Genomic DNA, 17,962 nt, shown 5'->3' on the forward strand with positions numbered 1-17,962 from the left:
CTGTTATGTTATCCAAATTTAGATGTTTTGCATGTCCCTGACTTTGTATTTCGGCACACAGCTCCTTCACTTTCTGCTTATTTTTCTCCAGCAAGGTTCCCGTTATTCCGCAGTTTGCCAACTCATCCAAGGCATTTCGATTACTTGCATCGGTTTCCAACAGATTTAACATCAATTCCAAACTGTCCCTATCGAGATCCATGTTAAGCCGATCTTGACTTAGAACAAACATCACTGTAGCAGTGCACAAACCCAGACTCTGGAAAAGGGAAAGCAACATATTCCATTTGAAAATTAAGCCACAAGTAGGACTAATTCTCAACTGGCTAATCTAACCATTAAATCACAATCATAGCAAACATTTATGAAATTAATACATGTAATTTACTATAACAAAGTAACATACAAATCTGAATAACTTCATTTTTTTTCTGTGCAAGTTTCACGACTCAGAAACACCACTACTTTCTTTGCTGAGTGACTGTTGACCGTGACAACTCTAAACCGTGGTCCTCAACCTTCACGAGACCAGGGTCCAGGAAATTCTCTTTTAAAAGTCAATGTGCCACTCCCAACAATTTTACTAGTAAATACTTTTCTATTATTTTCAACTTTATACATTAATTAACATGTAATCTTGAAATTAAATATTAATAAACAAATTATGGCATAATTATTACGGGTAATAGTTTGATTGCATCTACACTTGTTGACAAATATAAAGTTAGGTTTAACCCAATAGCTGCCAATGTTCCCATTATGGAAACATATTTTTACTTTGTTTTGTCAGCCTCTCGTTGAAATATGTAAAAATGTTTATTATATCAAAAGTACATGAAGTGAATAACATTAATATTTTTTTAAAACTTAATTGATTGATTTGGTGTTTTAAGTCCACTTTATGCACAGTAAGGCTCAACGGGACTGGACCTACAGTTTAAAGTGGGATCGGAACCACTTGTGCCTCCACCGGGTATCGAACCTGGGACCCCTTGATTACAAGGCAGAGACGCAACCACTGCGCCATCGGGGAGGCCCTTAAAACTTCTTAAATCCCTATTGTTATAAAATTACATATTTTCAATTTAGGAAAAAATATTGTTTCTTGTATTGATTTTTAAATTTTTATTTCTACCAAGCTGTGTTATTGCTATTTTTTTTTCTAATTAGGTGAGACTTTAGTAATGTATCCATACTTGCATTATAAAAACAAAATATATAAAATAATAATATCTGTAAGAGAGAGAGGGTACTTTACTTTCGGTGTTTCCATAATGGGAGCATTGGCTTGAAAGGAGAGTTTAGAGAGAGTGTGAGTATGTGTGTGTGTGTGTGTGGGGGGGGGGGGGGGGTTATGTGCTTTTTATTTCAACAATGTCTTGTAAATTTCTGACTATAGAAGAGGGCTTACACTACTTGGGAGTGACCAAATTAGATCAAGTATAGAAATTGTGTGCTTACCTCCCAAACTTAAGAACTGTTTTCGATGAAGAAAACATTATCGACAATGAACTAGTTGACATTATGCCTCAAGACATTGCAGGTGAACTTGTAGTGCATAGCACTGAAGATGATAGGTCAAATTTTGAAAATGTAGACAGTCTACCAAAACAGGAGAAACAAACTAAATTCGACTTAATCAAGTGAAACGTCACATTTTCCTGGTGAAAGTTTGCTGAAATTGGTTTACAATCATCCTGGACTGAGTTGTGAAGAACCATATTAATTATTCAAGTTGTATTTTGATGATTAAATTTTGCAACAAAAAAAAAACGATGTCATTATGTTTGTGACCGGAGGAAGTTTTGGGTAATTATTCTATTCAGTGAACACCATTCATTACCACAAGAGGAGCAAAGCTGATGACTGGAGTGTCCTGTTAATAATAATCCGTGGCGCGACCGACAGCCCTTGAAGGGCCTTGGCCTGTCTCCCAACTGTCAGTCTCCCTCCACAATCCTACCTAGAGGTGTGGAGTTCTTCAACCGGTAATGGGGTGACATGGGGTCAGCACGTCGAACCCTCAGCTGATATATGAGATTTTAGAGACCGAATTACGCTACTCACTCGTAGCTCCCCAATTTCCTCACGATGGTGGGTTGCCACCGGCCCTAGTAGTGTAGTCTCTTGCATCAAATTATGAGTCTGTAGTAGGGCTTGCTAAACGTTACAGCAAGTCTCGGCATAAGAACCTCATATAGTGGAGTGCATGAAGTGTAACGTGATGTTACATAGGAAGTGCTCTGAGAATTTCCATGCACATAGACAAACATTTACTAAACTGTAATAAAGAAACCTGTGTTGAAACTATACACTTAGTATGTATGTGTTTCTTGTCTTTGATGACATCAAATCTCTGTAGTTATTATCCCAGATACTTTGCGAACTTTAACAAATGTCATAATCTATCGCCAACACTATATCACACCTAGGCTCCCATAATGGGAACAATCAATAATTATAATGCTGCAATGAAAATTTTAATATTTGTAATAAATAATTCTTTTTGAGTAAAAATTGAGTAAAATAAATAAGTTTTGGGGCCAAAAATCAGTATCCTTCAAGTAGTGGTGGGGAAGTTGGTTGGTAACCATTGAATGTGAAGAAATATTTTACTTTCGTCTCGTGACTCGGTACAATTGATGCAAGGGCCTAGTACCATGCTGCAGCCTGGCGGTTGAGACAAACAGATATATAGAAATTCGATCAGAATAAAACTGGAATCCATGTCCTTGTTCAGTCATATGTTCAAATTAACTGGCACACACACACAGGTGTAAAGTTCACATTTACAAACTTATAACTCTATCTGCTTCCAAACACTTACAGGATCAGATGTGGCATCATGTAAGGCACGGAAAAACTTCGCCACTGTTCCATGAGCCCTGAGATGCATACGGAAAGCAGGTACCATGCATTTGGAAGCCAACGACACTGCAGACAGGCATCTGGAAAGTTAATACACCATTGTCACTTGCAATGTTAGAAACCAAGTTGTTTATACCAAAACAATGAAAACAAAAACAATGTTTCTAATTTTGTACCACATAAACACAAATAAAGCATAACTTTCATTCTCACTGGCAGCATTTAAGCTTCCCCATGAATGTTTGCAAAGGTCAAATGTTCAAAGTATTTTGAAATTTTCTTGAGTAAAATAGTTATACAGGGTGTCAACCCGAAGAGAGTTACGTCCCGTGATTGGACCGAGAGAAGGAAGCAAGCAACGTGACGTCATTTGGAACTATTGAAGAAGCAGCACTTTCTACCTTTTCGTCAGTACGTGAGGATTTTGAACTACGTTTCTTGAGGTACGTAAGTTACGAAAGTGCAGTGTTAATTTGTGCAGTTGGTTATGTACGAAATGTTCGTTCAAACACGTCAATGAACAACGTGAACGAAAAGAAATATTATTTGTCGGTGACGTCATTACTTCATTTTTATGCAATCTTGCTTAAAGAGAGTACAAGTACAAACGCGGTACCATTGAAAATTGACCTTTGTGGACGCACATATAAGCATAGACAAGTAGAGTTAAAGGAGCAATTACGAGGCAATTATTAGGGAAAAAAAAATATATTCCCTTTCTATTCTATTTTTGTGTATTAAAAGAGCATCAAGCGATTAAATGGAGGGATTAATTTGTTTAGTGTGTTTGAACTTGATAAATTTAATTAATGTTGGTGCTATTTAATGATTACACAAAAACCTAAGCAGTACATGAAAGATAAATAATTGTTGTTAATGATTTGATAATTGGAAACCAAAGTTTGATTTATGCTATACTTAAAGTTTGGTTATGAACACCCTTTTTTGGAATCTGAATTGGTGATGCTGGTATGTCACAGTTATTGTTATTGTTTGTAACAAACTGTAGTTTTTGATATGCATCAATTATATAATAAATTGTTACGTTAAATGAACATGAAGGTTGTTTTTGCTTACGTCATACGGCAAATAACAATAGACTAGGAAACATACTAATTGATTGTTTACTGAACGGATCTATACATACATGTGCCAATGTTTGAAACTGAACATTCAGTGAGTTAATAAAACGTTCTACACTTGAGATTGCACATTGCTTGATGAATCTGCACTTGGCAATTGTTCTTGAGTAATCTATTAGTTTACGTTGGTTAAATCACAAGCACGTTATTGGACGGATATTTGTGATTGTAATTAGTTCTCTTACGAGACAGAAGCGATTAGTAACAACTAGTCGTAGGCTTCTAACCATCGAGACTTGTAACATACTAAGACAGGGGCATACTTAAAGATTCACAGCCTTATGCAAGGCTCCACTTTGGATGTTGCTTACCCACCTGATACGTTACATCATGAAATAAAAATTAGGAGACTTTAGAACTTGAATGCACCTCGTAATAAGTGAATTCAATTTCCCACATATTCCTCCCATGTGGCCAAGTACCATGTAAAATTCTGCCACAATTTTATTATAAGGATATGTTGTATACAGCACTCTATGTTTTACATGCTACTGGAAATGTTTAAAGAAAATGTCTCACTTCCATAAATATTGCCCTTCCTCTAGCCAGATGAATTTAAAAATACCTTGAATGTTTGAACTCGCAAAGTATTCATGGGGAAGCTTAAATGCAGCAAATGAGAACAGAAATTGTGGACCTGAAGTTTCTTGAGGTTACAATGGCCTCTGAACTAACACCATCTACATGAAATGACTAGTTTTTTTCCCATTAATATTCCTCTCTTGGGAAGACAACTCAGAAAGAAAAATCACCCACCTGGTTGCCATGGGATTGTTATCCTGCAAAGCATCAAGAATATATTCCACATCGTCATTAAACTCTTGAAATTCTCCAGATTCTTGTATTTGATGTGCTTTCTTCACCATCCTAACCACAGTGTAATACTGGAATGATAAGTATCAAAATCAAATAGAATTCTTATTAATAATGGTATTAACTACTCTTACAAAATTTGTAAAGGCATCTAAATGAGACATATATGCAATGAAGTACATAGAGAACTGATTTGAGTATATTGTTGTGTGTGGAACTGATGGCACTATCACTTTGTGTGTCATGCAATTAGTGATCAATAAACATAAATGTTAATGTGTAAATTCTTAACAATATGTCAGAACTCCAACCTGTTCTTGGAAAAAATATTGATTCAATTATGACTAGAATTTGCACTGTATACATTTTAATGCTTTAAAAACAATTTAAAAAATATAGTGGGCAAGAACGTAGGTTATGTGAGTTGACCACAGTGGTTCAGATGCTAACATTAAAATTTTGTTGTAAAATCTGTATCCATATATAAGAATAGCATGCAATGTTAATTGGGTATTATATTATCCAGTCTAATGCATTTAATTTTAACTATACTTATTCTAACATTGTGTATCAAGAGAGCACCTTCTCTCTCGTCTTCAGGTGAGCAAATTTCTTCTTGCCAGTGGTGGGGATATCAAACCTACAACAGACCTGGAATATTACTACAAATCTGGTGCCCTATCCAACTACTAGCCCCCTCCCCCCATTTCATTATTCATTTTTAGTTCACTTATGATGTTTCAAATTTTTAAGCTAAGGGGACAATATTTGCTTGAATTCTACTCTACAATGATTAACAGGCCATTACTAGGTAGACTGCTTCTTTGATTTTAAGCTTCCAATTTGGTTCTTTGTGTAGAACTTGTTAGATTGCTCCACTGAATTCTATGTGATTCATTCCATGGATGTTTAGCTCCGAGGTGTGTCTATAAAAAAACCGGATTGATGTTGCTGTCGACAAACTGCAAGCGCGTCAAGGTCGAGAGGTGCATGAGTGAATAACGTGATATCCTGACTATCGACTGTGTGATTGTCCAGGGTGCGCAGCGCTCAGTTCCGCTGTAGCTTGTCGACGAAGTGAACCGTACATCTGTGCTTCGTCTGAAACTTTGTTTAGTGTGAAAGTGGAACAGCGTATCAATGTGAACTCGGAAAATCCGCCACAGAAACTCATGGTTTGTTGAAGGAAGTGTAGGTGATGAATGTTTATCACACACGCAAGTGTTTGAGTGGTTTCAAAAGTTGAAAGAGGGACGAGAAGTGATCGCAGACGACTCGCGTCCTGGACCGCCTTGCACGTCAAAAACTGAATTAAACATTGCAAATGTTGGTGAATTGATTCGAATTCGGTACCCGAAGGTCAAACTGTCAACCAACATTATTACATTACGGTGCTGACGACCCTTCATAAGCGAGTAAGACTGATTTGTGGAAAAGCAAGTCGTGGATTATTCATCAGGACATTGCTCTTGCCCACACGCCATTGTCAGTCAAGGCTTTTTTGGCCAAGCATGGAATCCCAGTGCTAGAAAATCCACGCTTTTCGCCGGATCTAGCTCCGTGACACTTTCTTTTCCCCAAAGGTCAAATCAGCACTGAAAGGAACCAGATTTACGACCGTAGAATCTATGAAAACAAAAGCGACGGAGGTCATGAACATGGTTTCAGAAAATGATTTCCAGCACTGGAAGGTTCGTATGGAGCGGTGTAACGATAGTGCAGGGAAGTACTTTGAAGGGGATATTGTTCGTATTGTACAAAATAACCCATAAAAGATTTTGTAGCATCAGTCTGGTTTTTTTCTAGCCACACCTCATATGTGGAAATATAAGAATGTGCCAAATAGAAGATGGAGAAACAGATAAGAAACATCTACGAAAAGCAGCCTTCAAGCCACCAAAGAGCATTGAATAATGGTTTAAGGAGTAGAAAGGAAAGAAGGAAAGTGATGAATTGTCGATGGCAGGGTATATGAAGTAGAATTTGGCAGATGTGGAAACAAATACATAGGAGAGACGAAGAGAAGTATCAATGAGAGAATTAAGGAACATAGGAAAAATATTAAGAAGAAAGATCCAAGAACACCTATGAGTGAATAACAATAGTTCCTTCTTCAACACTAAAGTAGTTGCACGGAAAAAAAAAACTCGAGACATTGATCATGCGGATCACCATTGTGATTCATAGAATATTATCATTTTTACCCATTACTTGTCAAAATTTATCTGGCATTATAGCTAGAATGTCATTTTGATTGATTGAGTTAGTATTTTAAGTCTACTTTATGCACAACAAGGCTAATCGGGACTGGACCTACAGTTTAAAGTGGGATCCGAACCACTATATGCCTCCACGGGTACCGTACCCAGGACCCCTTCATTACAAGGCGACAACGCTATCACTGCACCTTTGGGGAGGCATAATGTCCTTTCCTGAAGTATTCTGGTTCACTTAACAACAAATTATAGTTCTTTCACTGAACGCATTACAGGAGGGAGGAAATTCTAAATCCAAGAGATTGCAATTGGATGTGATGAATCCAGACAAAAATACATATCTTACAATCTAACTTTTATTTTCTATCGCAAAATTTTCGCAAAGAGATTTTTGGTGGTCTGGACACACCCACTGCTTATATTTATAACAGATTAAAAAAAAAAAACATTATTATATATATAGAAATACTACGTATCCAAAAACACTTCTATCGATGGTCGCGTGGATCACTATTGGGCTCCACTGAAATATGACCTCTAATAACAGCTCAACAATGGATACATTTTAAATAACCGCTGAATGAACATAGTTTCTGGACTGCTCCAGGAAGGCAAACTGGGTGCCAAGTTCAACAATGTTGCCAAACTGCAGTGTTCAACAATTACACTCAAAATGCACATTCGAACACACGCATTGGAGCTTCTTTGGCCACTAAGAACATGATCTCTTCTGATTGGCCCCAAACACACATCCTAAAGAATGTGAAGCCGTAACAACAGCCACTCACCTAGAGCTTCTACAAGTGTAGGGGAAGGGCTCGTTATTTGTCATGTAAGTTGCATTGTTTTTTACAAAAAATTAAGCCTGCTTAACGTTTTACCTTCTGCCACAAACTGAAAACCTTATGGATTAAATTATTGGAACACAACTAACAGAAAACTGAAAATTAAGGATTGTGTTAAAAACCTTTCTGCCTCCACTGTACTAAAGTTTCACAACTATCGAACAAACCGATTTTTATTTAAAGAATTTCAAAGAGAGCGATTGCTTGCAAAACTAAAAAAAACAAAAAAACATTTGGCTAGCATAGATTAACGCAGAATTGAATAAGCTAAATTCTGATGTAACTAGTTTCTTTTATGTAGGTCTACAGGTTAATTTTTAAGTCCAAACTTGAGTATCTATAATTTTTAATCCGATAGTAGTTTGCTCTATTGGGACTATTAAAATTGAATGTTCATGCAGGAAAATGTAAATTCAATATTCCACTGTATTTTAACATCAATCTTTTTGAAAATAAAATACTAAAAAAAATATTTCCTTTAAACATGTATCACAAAATAAAATAAATATAGTTTTTACCTCTTTAACCTTCTTTGGGCATTTCACACTGACCACAGCTTCAGCAGAATCATCATCAAAGCCTGATGTTGCCCCAGGCCATGTTGTTACCCTGGTAAGTTTTGGAACTTCAAATTCTTCATCAAATTCATTATAAACGTTTGGCTGCGATGACGAGTCGGTGCTCCCTGAGGTAGATGCTGCTGCAGCATCTTTATCTTCTTTGTCGTCACACCACTTATGCTTGTACAAGGCCAATCTCTTCTTATTACCACCAGCAACCTGAGCCCTACTTTTAAATATACACTTCCTTGTGGCCGTACTCTTCTCAGCAGCCTGGTCCTGCTCTTGTCCATTCTGCTCACCCGAATCACTATTTTCGCTTTTCTGTGTCGCTGGAGAAGCTTGCCCTTCCTCAGGCGCTTCGTCTAAAGTTTGGGATTCCGACATCTCGGGCTGAGGACTAGGTTCAAGCGCTTTTTCACACTGAGCAATATTGATTTTTGCTTCACTGTCACTTTCATCGTCGGAGTCGGAAAACCAATCCTGTTCAAGGCAAACGTTTGATGGTTCTGGTTTAGTGTTCATTAGTAGCTTCTCTGTGGCTGATTGGAAGTCAACGTAAGTACTCGACAACAGTTCCTCTGCTTGCTTCAATTTGTTTCGATCCTCCAGTTCAGTCTCACTTGTTTGTTGAGCATCTTCCGGATCACAGCTGGGTTTCGCAACATCTTCTGAACTTGGTTTATCACTAACCTGAGAAAGAGTGCTAACTTCTTCCTTTGCACTACCAGTTTCCTGAACACTACACTTATCACCATTTGTATCACTAGTTACTGGTTTCCTCACCAACACTTCAATTTCCTCGACGCCGACTGCGGCTTTCCCCTGACACACTGGTTCCTTATTTTCGCAACCCTTCTTTGGTGCTTGGATACTACTATGATCAGCTAGTTGATCAGTTTGGGACTCCTTTTGTACCTCATCCTCACTTTGTACTTCGTGGGCATCATCTTTACCGTGCAAAACACCTTCCTGAGTTTCACTCACGAGATGTGATGTGCTTTTGTCTTTAAATATGCGTAATCGTATAGGAGGTTTGGAATCGGTTTGCTGCGAGGAGCCGTTTCCTGAAGCATAGTGCAGCGAGTCCCTTGGTATATTATCATTTAACACGTTGGTGCTGTTACTTAGCGCCGAAAAGGACATGTTTATAGCTTGTGTTTGTTCACTTTCCACGATAATATTTGGTCCTACGTTTTCATTGTTTTTGCTCGAAGATGTAAAAAATTTCTTGGACCCACTAGAAGAATTGTCTTTTGCCTGTTTGGTATAGCCTTTGCACTCGTTTTGGTACCCCTTCTGCCACCCAGTACACATATCTTTCTTGTAAGTTCTCCCCAAATACTGATCCTCCTTTTCGCATGACACATTCTCGCTGTCTCTCAGCCCTTTGTTCCAATTGTCCAAGTAATTTGAAGATTTCAACCTCACTTCCTCGACATTTGTATTTTTTGGTGACACACACTGGTCTATTGTTCGACTCTTGAAGAACTTTCTCGGTTTTAGCGGTGGCTTTGTTACACTGGGTACAGACTTCGACTGCTGCAGGGTGTCTGGATCTGGATCGAACAGAAACGGATCCTTTGAAGGGGATGACAGTTGTGGATTCTGACTGTTGAACTCTAACCGCATCCTTTTGGAAGCAATTTCATCCCTTCGGCCTATGAAGAAACAGAAAAGTAAGAATTAATTTGTAAATACATTAAACATAATCACACTAAGAATTAGCACCAAGTCTAATCTGGCATGGGTACATTTGGTGGTATCAGAACAAAATGCTAATCTTCCTAGGAATATGCACAATGAAAGAGCTACCATAAATTCAATGAAAAAATACGATTGCAGCATAATAAATATTATAATCACCATGTAAATGAATACAAGAATATTTTGACTTCCATGATCAAAACATTAGATTTGTAAATTACTAAGGTGTAACAGTTGTGGAATGAGAATTTAGTCTGGTACACTCTCCCCTTTTTTAAAATACACATTCATTTTAAGCTTTGTGTTGTACTATGAAAACAAAAAGTAAAGTTCTATGCATGTATAAAGTATTGTTTTGCACTATGAATGGTGTGATCACCAATATATTTTATTACAAAGGCTGTTGCAGAGAAGGTGAGACAGATTTTTTCATGGTTTGGCAACACTGACTATGGTTTCAGCACTAGTCGCATCATGTAGGATGACTCATTCTGTTTCCGTAGTAAGTTGTCACATGTTGTGTTGCGAAACCACGTTAGTGAGCAGCTGTGTTGATTTACGTGGAACGTGTTTCGTTTACCTCTCCAGGTTTTTGTGTATAACATTGCTTTTCGCGATGAGTATTCAAGATGACCAGCGACATGCCATAAAATTTTGTTGGCGTTTAGGGAAAAGTGTTGCGGAAACAAATGCAATGTTTCAACAGGCATATGCCGATCAAGACAGACTGAGTAGAGCCACAGTGTACCGATCCAACAAGGCCACATTTGAAGAACTCCTTCATATTGCACCACAATAACGCACGCTCGCATACCGTGCGGGCTTTTCAGGATTACGCGACGAAGAGAAAAATAGAAATTTTCCTGCATACAGCATACAGCCAGGACCTTGCACTCTACGACTTTTGGCTATTTCCACTTTTAAAGGCCACTTTACGTGGTCGTCATTTCATGACGAACAAAGAAGTGATCACCGCAGCGCAAGTTTTCTTCAGTTCACTACCTGACGACGAATTTTCAGACATTCACAAAGTGGCAGGAGCATATGGATGCTTGCTTAGATGTCAATGGTGCCTATTTTGAAAAAGATGTACGTCTACTCGATATGGCTGATTCTGAATAAAAATTTTGTGGTTTGTAATTTTTTTGTTTCATTTTAATGATTCTTGGAGGGGTCCATGTACATGCTTGTCTTTTAACTGCTACGCAGTCACGACTTTTTGACCTATTGCGCTCATTTTGGTCTCAATCGGCAGCTAATGAACCAAATTTTCACCCTAGTATATTTGCTAGCCAATGGAGGTCGCTGTTTTCCTATACAGGAATTAGTCTCACCTTCTCTGCGACAGAATTTGTATGTATATCCCCTCCTTGGGTAGTACTGGAAGTTTCATGGTAGCTATTTGTAACAAAATTCAGTTTTTGGTTATCCTTGGAGTAATGAACTGCAAACATAGATTCGATCATTATATTTATATATATTTAATCATCAGGATTAAGATGTGTGTGCAATTACCTGGTAGGACATGCATTAATGGAAGTATGTGTGTGCAGGAAAGAAAGTCTTCGTTTTTAGACAACTTTAGTTGTAGATGGGACTATCGGAATCTGAACTACTTTGTGCCTCCACTGGGTATCAGACCCAGGACCCAAAGGTTGCCAGACGACGGCACATCCATATAAGTGTATCTGTGAAACTGATGGCAATGTCATTGATAAATAATGTAAAACCTGCCTCCACAATTGATTTTGTTCTTATGATATAAAAGGAAATTTTATGCACAATTCCTGAATAAATGGTTCATGTTTATTTTTAAAAAAGAATTGTTAGATCTAGCTGCGCATATAAATTGGTTAAGGAGGTGCATATGTTTCAAGTTCTGTATGAAAAGATTACCATTGTGTATATGTAGGATTGGTTCAGTATCAAGAAATATCAGTACTTCATCGGTATTACTGAAACATCCCACTGCTACACTGCTTCTTAAGATTCTGAAGTTAAATAACTCTAGCTAGCTCCAAGCTATCAAAAAAAGAAAGAAAAAATTCAATACCGAATGCATCAAGCAGCTGAAGAGCTAATACTGGTTCTACTATCATTATTGATGTTATTCTTGTGTGTGTGTATGCATTTTATTACATTCATTTTTCATTTTCAATGTCAATATTCTGATATGAAATGTATTTATTCTGTATTCAGGATCCCTCAAATAAATAAAACAAGGTGAAAACACCAAACTCTTATCTTGGATGCCACCCAAAATTATTAGAGCAACAAATATAAGATACACAGATAGTAGGGACGTGACAAAGTCTATTTCCAATGTAAATATATAGACTGAACTTAGCACATTAGATCCAGTATGGGAATCTCCAAATTCTACTTCATATCTTTGAAATCGTAACAAAGATCTATCTTCCCATACTTTCAATCCTCTTATACTTGTAAAAACAATTGCTTTAGAACCTGAGTAAAATCTCTGGGGAAATTTACAATCATCAAGGTTGCTACGATTTTTTGATTACGAAATTCCCTGACATTTCCAGGCTTTCCAGTCCAAAAATGAAACCTTTCCAGACATGTTTATCATCATGATTTTTGCCATTGAACCATGTGTTTTTCAATTAAATATATAATCCATTAATTATTATTATTTTTTAGCAAATTTAATTCTACACACACAAGAGCACGTGAAAATTCGAAGAGTATGTTGGCAACAAATGTATTGAGTGCTACAATCATGTGCATCTAGCCTTCAGGCTAAGGTAACAGAGGTACATTATTTCGCCATTAACAGATCTGCACATTATAAAAACAACAGTAAAAGTTCATAAACCATACACAATTCTTCATTTTCTGGCAGATTTATAGTGTTGTTGAAAAACGTGCTTTCTTGCTTACATTTATAAGTACACACCATCTGGAGAATTATTTGTTGCATATAGGAATTCTATAGGAAATGTCAACAAGACTAAGATCTATAAAATAATGGAGGATAACCTCATCTTCACTAACCTTTCTGATAATTATGATCATATTTTCAATGTACTTTAGTTATCAATCAGATATCTGGACTGCGAGTTTTACTTTGATATTCTTTCTAATATCTAGTATTATAAAAGTGAAAACTTATTACAAAAATTCGAAGGAACCATAATTTTGCACGAGACTGAGAATCATAATAACGAAACAAAGTTTCTAAACTGAATCTTTTTTAGGAGTGGAATCACAAGAACCGAATCCAGAAGTGGAAGTGAACTGCTTGTTCATTTTGCAACTTTTTCTCTTGCAAACTTCAAAATGCATGTAAATTTCAGATAATCTGAAAAATTCCCTGATTTTTCCGTGATATTTCCCTGTTTTCCAGATGTGCAGCAACCCTGATAATACACAAAAGCTTTTAACATTTGTACTCAGGCTTGGAAACTGCATTTTTGTTTGCATTAGAAAATCATATATCAGCATCACTAAATTACCTACTTCATCTCATCATTAGCATGTTTCACATTTATAAATACAATTTTTGTTAAGATTCTAAAATGCCAACAGTATCATTGCAGTATTAATGTGACTGCAAAGCATTTGCACTGAATACAGATTAGGACACATGAAACAGGTTGTAATGAACCAAAGGAGAACTTTTGCATAACCTTCTCCACACTTTGCATTATAACAATTTCAGCTAGTTGTTGGCCTTATTTGAAATTTGTCTCACCTGCTTGGAGATCCTGTTCAGCCCCATGCTCTGAAAAGATTGAGAAAGTGCAAGGACTTGAATAAAACATGTCTCTCTTTTTTTAAAAAAAGAAAAGAAACTTAAGATTGAACCAGCCACCGCCTTATGATTATTTTATTAATTTAATCCAGGAGTTCTGAAGATTTTGATGTTGAAATACTCAAGAATATCTTTTATGTTACACACTGTATCAATTGACATTTTCAATAAAATTAAAGAGTAAATATGTATTTTTTATGGAAAATAATAACTGAAATTCCTTATGACTTTATAGTTATTGTTTATTCAGTTCAGGATGGGCAATATAGATTTTCATTTTAAAGTTCTTGAATATTTACCGTAAGTTGTACGTTTATGTGTACATTAGTTACTTAACATGTCAATACATTAAGTATATTAGAAATATTCATTTCTGATACTTTATATGTATTTCTTATTATTAATTACATAAAAGATTATAAAAATCAATACACTTATGCCACATTTATATTTTGTCTATTCACAATATCAACTCTAAAACAGATATTAAATTATTAAACAAGAATGCTCCATCACAAGCTATGATGATTAAACTATTTATTTATGGGTCATTCCAAGTCAAATCAACCAATTTCAGAAATATTTCCAGGTCATGGTTTTTTCATTTGGATTAAATTTGGCATGAAGGTTCAATCACGTCTGGAAGGCTTGTATTCCAAATATTAGGTTCTTCCAAGAAATAGTTCTTGAGTTATAGCAGCCTGTGGAAGAAGGTGGTGCGGTGCGCAACAGAAAATGTGATCCAAATATGAGAAATGAGTCTCAGAGCTAACTTCAGGACTCAATAACTTTGGACCTAGTGATATTTACACAACAAACAAACCTCTCACCAAGGAGCACGTGTATTGCATCAAAATACCCTCTGCTTCTTTTAAGTTAGCAAATAAAATACCCCAAAATATGCCTTAAAAAGCCTTACGTGTCAAAAAAATGCATATTTTGTGTGCCTGCTGTCAGAACTGTAATCCAACCAGGAAGGTGGCATTAATTTTTATAGTAACCCTGATGTGAGTTCAGTATTCACACACACATTATGTCCTTCATATATATCACCCAATCCATATGATATGTGGTTGAATATGCAAGAAATTGAAAAATCACCGGTAAATGGTGGATTTTTGAAATGGTATAGCACAAAAGGAACAAGAGATATCCAAGCCAAGTTGCATACACTACGTAATTAGACCTTCCTCTATTGTGTGTCAAAATTTCAACTTGTTATTGCAAGGCGCTAGTGCACAGTAAAGGCAGACCCTTAAACGCCCAGTGCGTTTTCAGTGGGAAGTTTAAAATTGCACAACGTGTTAAATGAAGATTTATATCTCCGTAACTATGAATGCTAGAGTTACAAATTATAGCTTGTTTCTTTCAGTACAGTTTCAGCTAGACGCCTATTGTTGGAATAATCCAATTTACACTAACTAAATAGAAGAAGAAGAAGATGAAAGTTAATAATCTTATTTTTCTTAAAAATATAGTTTTATTTAACTTTTGTCTTAATTCTTCTACTTGATAAATGAAAATTAAGTTTATTCGACCATGGGCATCTAGTGTGTAGGGAAGAAAAGTTTTAACTCTATGATTTATAGTTTCCGAGATAACAATTTTTGGAATTTTGAATTTCCCGTTAAAAAGCACGGCTTTTATATTAGAAAATATTTTTTTACCAAAGTATCATCAGTAAGTGCACAATTCGTGCTACAAGAATGAAATACATATCAGGCAATACGCAGAAACTGTTTTGGACCCACATGTCTTGGCGTTGCCTACGTGGGGGCCTGACGAAATTGAATTTTGTAAAGAAAAAATAAGATTATTAACATTCGTCGTCTTCTTCTTCTATTTAGTTAGTGTAAATTGGATTATTCCAACAATAGGCATCTAGCTGAAACTGTACTGAAAGAAACAAGCTATAACTTGTAACTATCATTCATAGTTATGGAGATACAAATCTTCATTTAACACGTTGCGCAATTTTAAACTTCCCACTGAAAACGCGCTGGGCATTTAAGGGTCTACCTTTACTGTGCACTAGCACCTTGCAATAACAAGTTGAAATTTTGACACACAATAGAGGAAGGTCTAATTACGTAGTGTATGCAACTTGGCTTGGATATCTCTTGTCCCTTTTGTGCTATACCATTTCAAAAATCCACCATTTACCGGTGATTTTTCAATTCCTTGCATATTCAACAACATATAATATGGATTGGGTGATATATATGGAGACGACATAATGTGTGCATACTGAACTCACATCAGGGTTACTATAAAAATTAATGCCACCTTCCTGGTTGGATTACAGTTCTAACAGGAGGCTCACAAATTATGCATTTTTTTGACACTTAAGGCTTTTTAAGGCATATTTTGGGGTATTTTATTTGCTAACGTGAAGAAGCAGAGGGTATTTTGATGCAATACACATGTTCCTTGGTGAGAGGTTTGTTTGTTGTGTAAATATCACTAGGCTGTTATCAATAGTTCCAAAGTTATTGAGTCCTGAAGGTAGCTCTGAGACTCATTTCTCATATTTGGATCACATTTTCTGTTGCGCACCACCTTCTTCCACAAGCTATAACTCTAGAACTATTTCTTGGAGGAACCTACTATTTGGAATACAAGCCTTCCAGACATGATTGAACCTTCATGCCAAATTTAATCCAAATCAAAAAAACATGACCTGGAGGCTCTGATCGATCTGACGTGGAATGACCCTTATAATTAATAAATCATGTTATCACAAGACATAGGTTAGGTATTATTACATTTGAAGTTTCTAACTGATATGCCATAATGCCATTTGCTTCATTATGTGTTTTTTGGGGGTAGTGTGGCAATTCAGTAAAACATATAATATTTATCTCCCATCAGTTTTGTTCGTTTATCAGTTTCAGTCAATTATGTATCCTGCTCAGGTGTTTCACCGTGGTATAAGCTGTTTTATAACAACACTAAAAATCAAATTAATGAATGGATAAATACATTCTTGCATGCCCTCATGACCTACTTTTTTTATCTAATATACCATGCAAATCTGGGAGTATTGAAAGATTCAGGAGGGGGGGGGGGGGGACAAACATGCTAAGGTAAAAGTTCGGTATATCTGAGACACATTTCTTCAATTTTACAGAAGAAACTACTTACGGAAATGAGTTTCTACAAGGTTTCCAACGTTCGTCGAGGTGTTTTCATTCATCGTGGAATATATTTGACTGGGAAATCATGTTTTTTTCAAGAGAAATATCTCACCGACACACAATTGTGATTGCTTTAATTTGCTTCGCGTACGTGAACTGCATGCTGCGTATGTTTCATGATGTACTCCCCTGTCAGTGTTTCCAACCCCCCCTTTTTTCACTATGCTTGCCTAACCAAACCAAACATAACCTTATCGGAACTGGTTCGTGGGGCTATCCATCAGCTACCCGTGCATTAGCATATTGGTTACGTGCGTGTTACTCACTATCAATAAACAAAAATACGTTAAAGTATTCAAATTGGTCTACTTACGCAAGTGAGTATGTATTCTTATGTGGACGACGTTTCGGAAGCTTTACTGCTTCCTTCCTCAGGTTGTCGTTTTCAGCTCGGAATATCAAGCCATGTCAGAGAAGTGTCATGTAAGGATACTGGGTGAAAGGTTTGGGTTAAAAACACTTCATAGTGCTTGACCTATACAGAATTAAAACCACTTTGCTAAAAACCCCTTAAAACTCACAATAAAACGTGTAAAAACCACTGCTACGGTAAACTGGAGTGGCCGTTGAGAGCCTAAACTCCCTGTCAAGGTGAGGCGAGCGGGCAGATGGCGCCGCGCAGCGGAGTGGTACTTCTTTGGGTGATATGTTGAGCAGGGGGCATAAATTCGCTGTAAAGAACGAACGGTTTGTGAAAGAGGAGTTTGTTATCGCCACGGAGAAAATTGTCGGGAAGTTAGACGAGTAAGAGGATAAGTCCAAAGTCAGGCAGAGTGTACGTGAGATTATTGATGAACACATGTTGAGTCAAATTAGGAGAGGGTGTGTTTCCAAGGGTG

At 36.7% G+C, this 17,962-nt stretch overlaps 1 protein-coding gene across 2 annotated transcripts in view; it reads right to left on the reverse strand.

The window, feature by feature from the left end:
• The window catches only part of wapl (cohesin release factor wings apart-like), an 85,283-nt gene that overhangs the window by 43,820 nt on the left and 23,501 nt on the right, over window positions 1-17,962 (reverse strand). The window contains exons 3-7 of one of the 2 annotated variants that reach the window (XM_083141535.1): window positions 13,867-13,896; window positions 8,403-10,105; window positions 4,767-4,894; window positions 2,828-2,948; window positions 2-259 (exon numbers count right to left, since the gene is read on the reverse strand). In XM_083141535.1, coding sequence (XP_082997661.1) covers window positions 2-259; window positions 2,828-2,948; window positions 4,767-4,894; window positions 8,403-10,105; window positions 13,867-13,896 — 2,240 coding nt within the window. The remainder of the gene's footprint in view (window position 1; window positions 260-2,827; window positions 2,949-4,766; window positions 4,895-8,402; window positions 10,106-13,866; window positions 13,897-17,962) is intronic. The other variant, XM_083141536.1, reaches the window with a different exon arrangement.

The sequence above is a fragment of the Lepisma saccharinum genome, chromosome 20, assembly GCF_977018435.1.
Source record: "Lepisma saccharinum chromosome 20, izLepSacc3.1, whole genome shotgun sequence".
Classification (NCBI taxonomy): Eukaryota; Metazoa; Arthropoda; class Insecta; order Zygentoma; family Lepismatidae; genus Lepisma; species Lepisma saccharinum.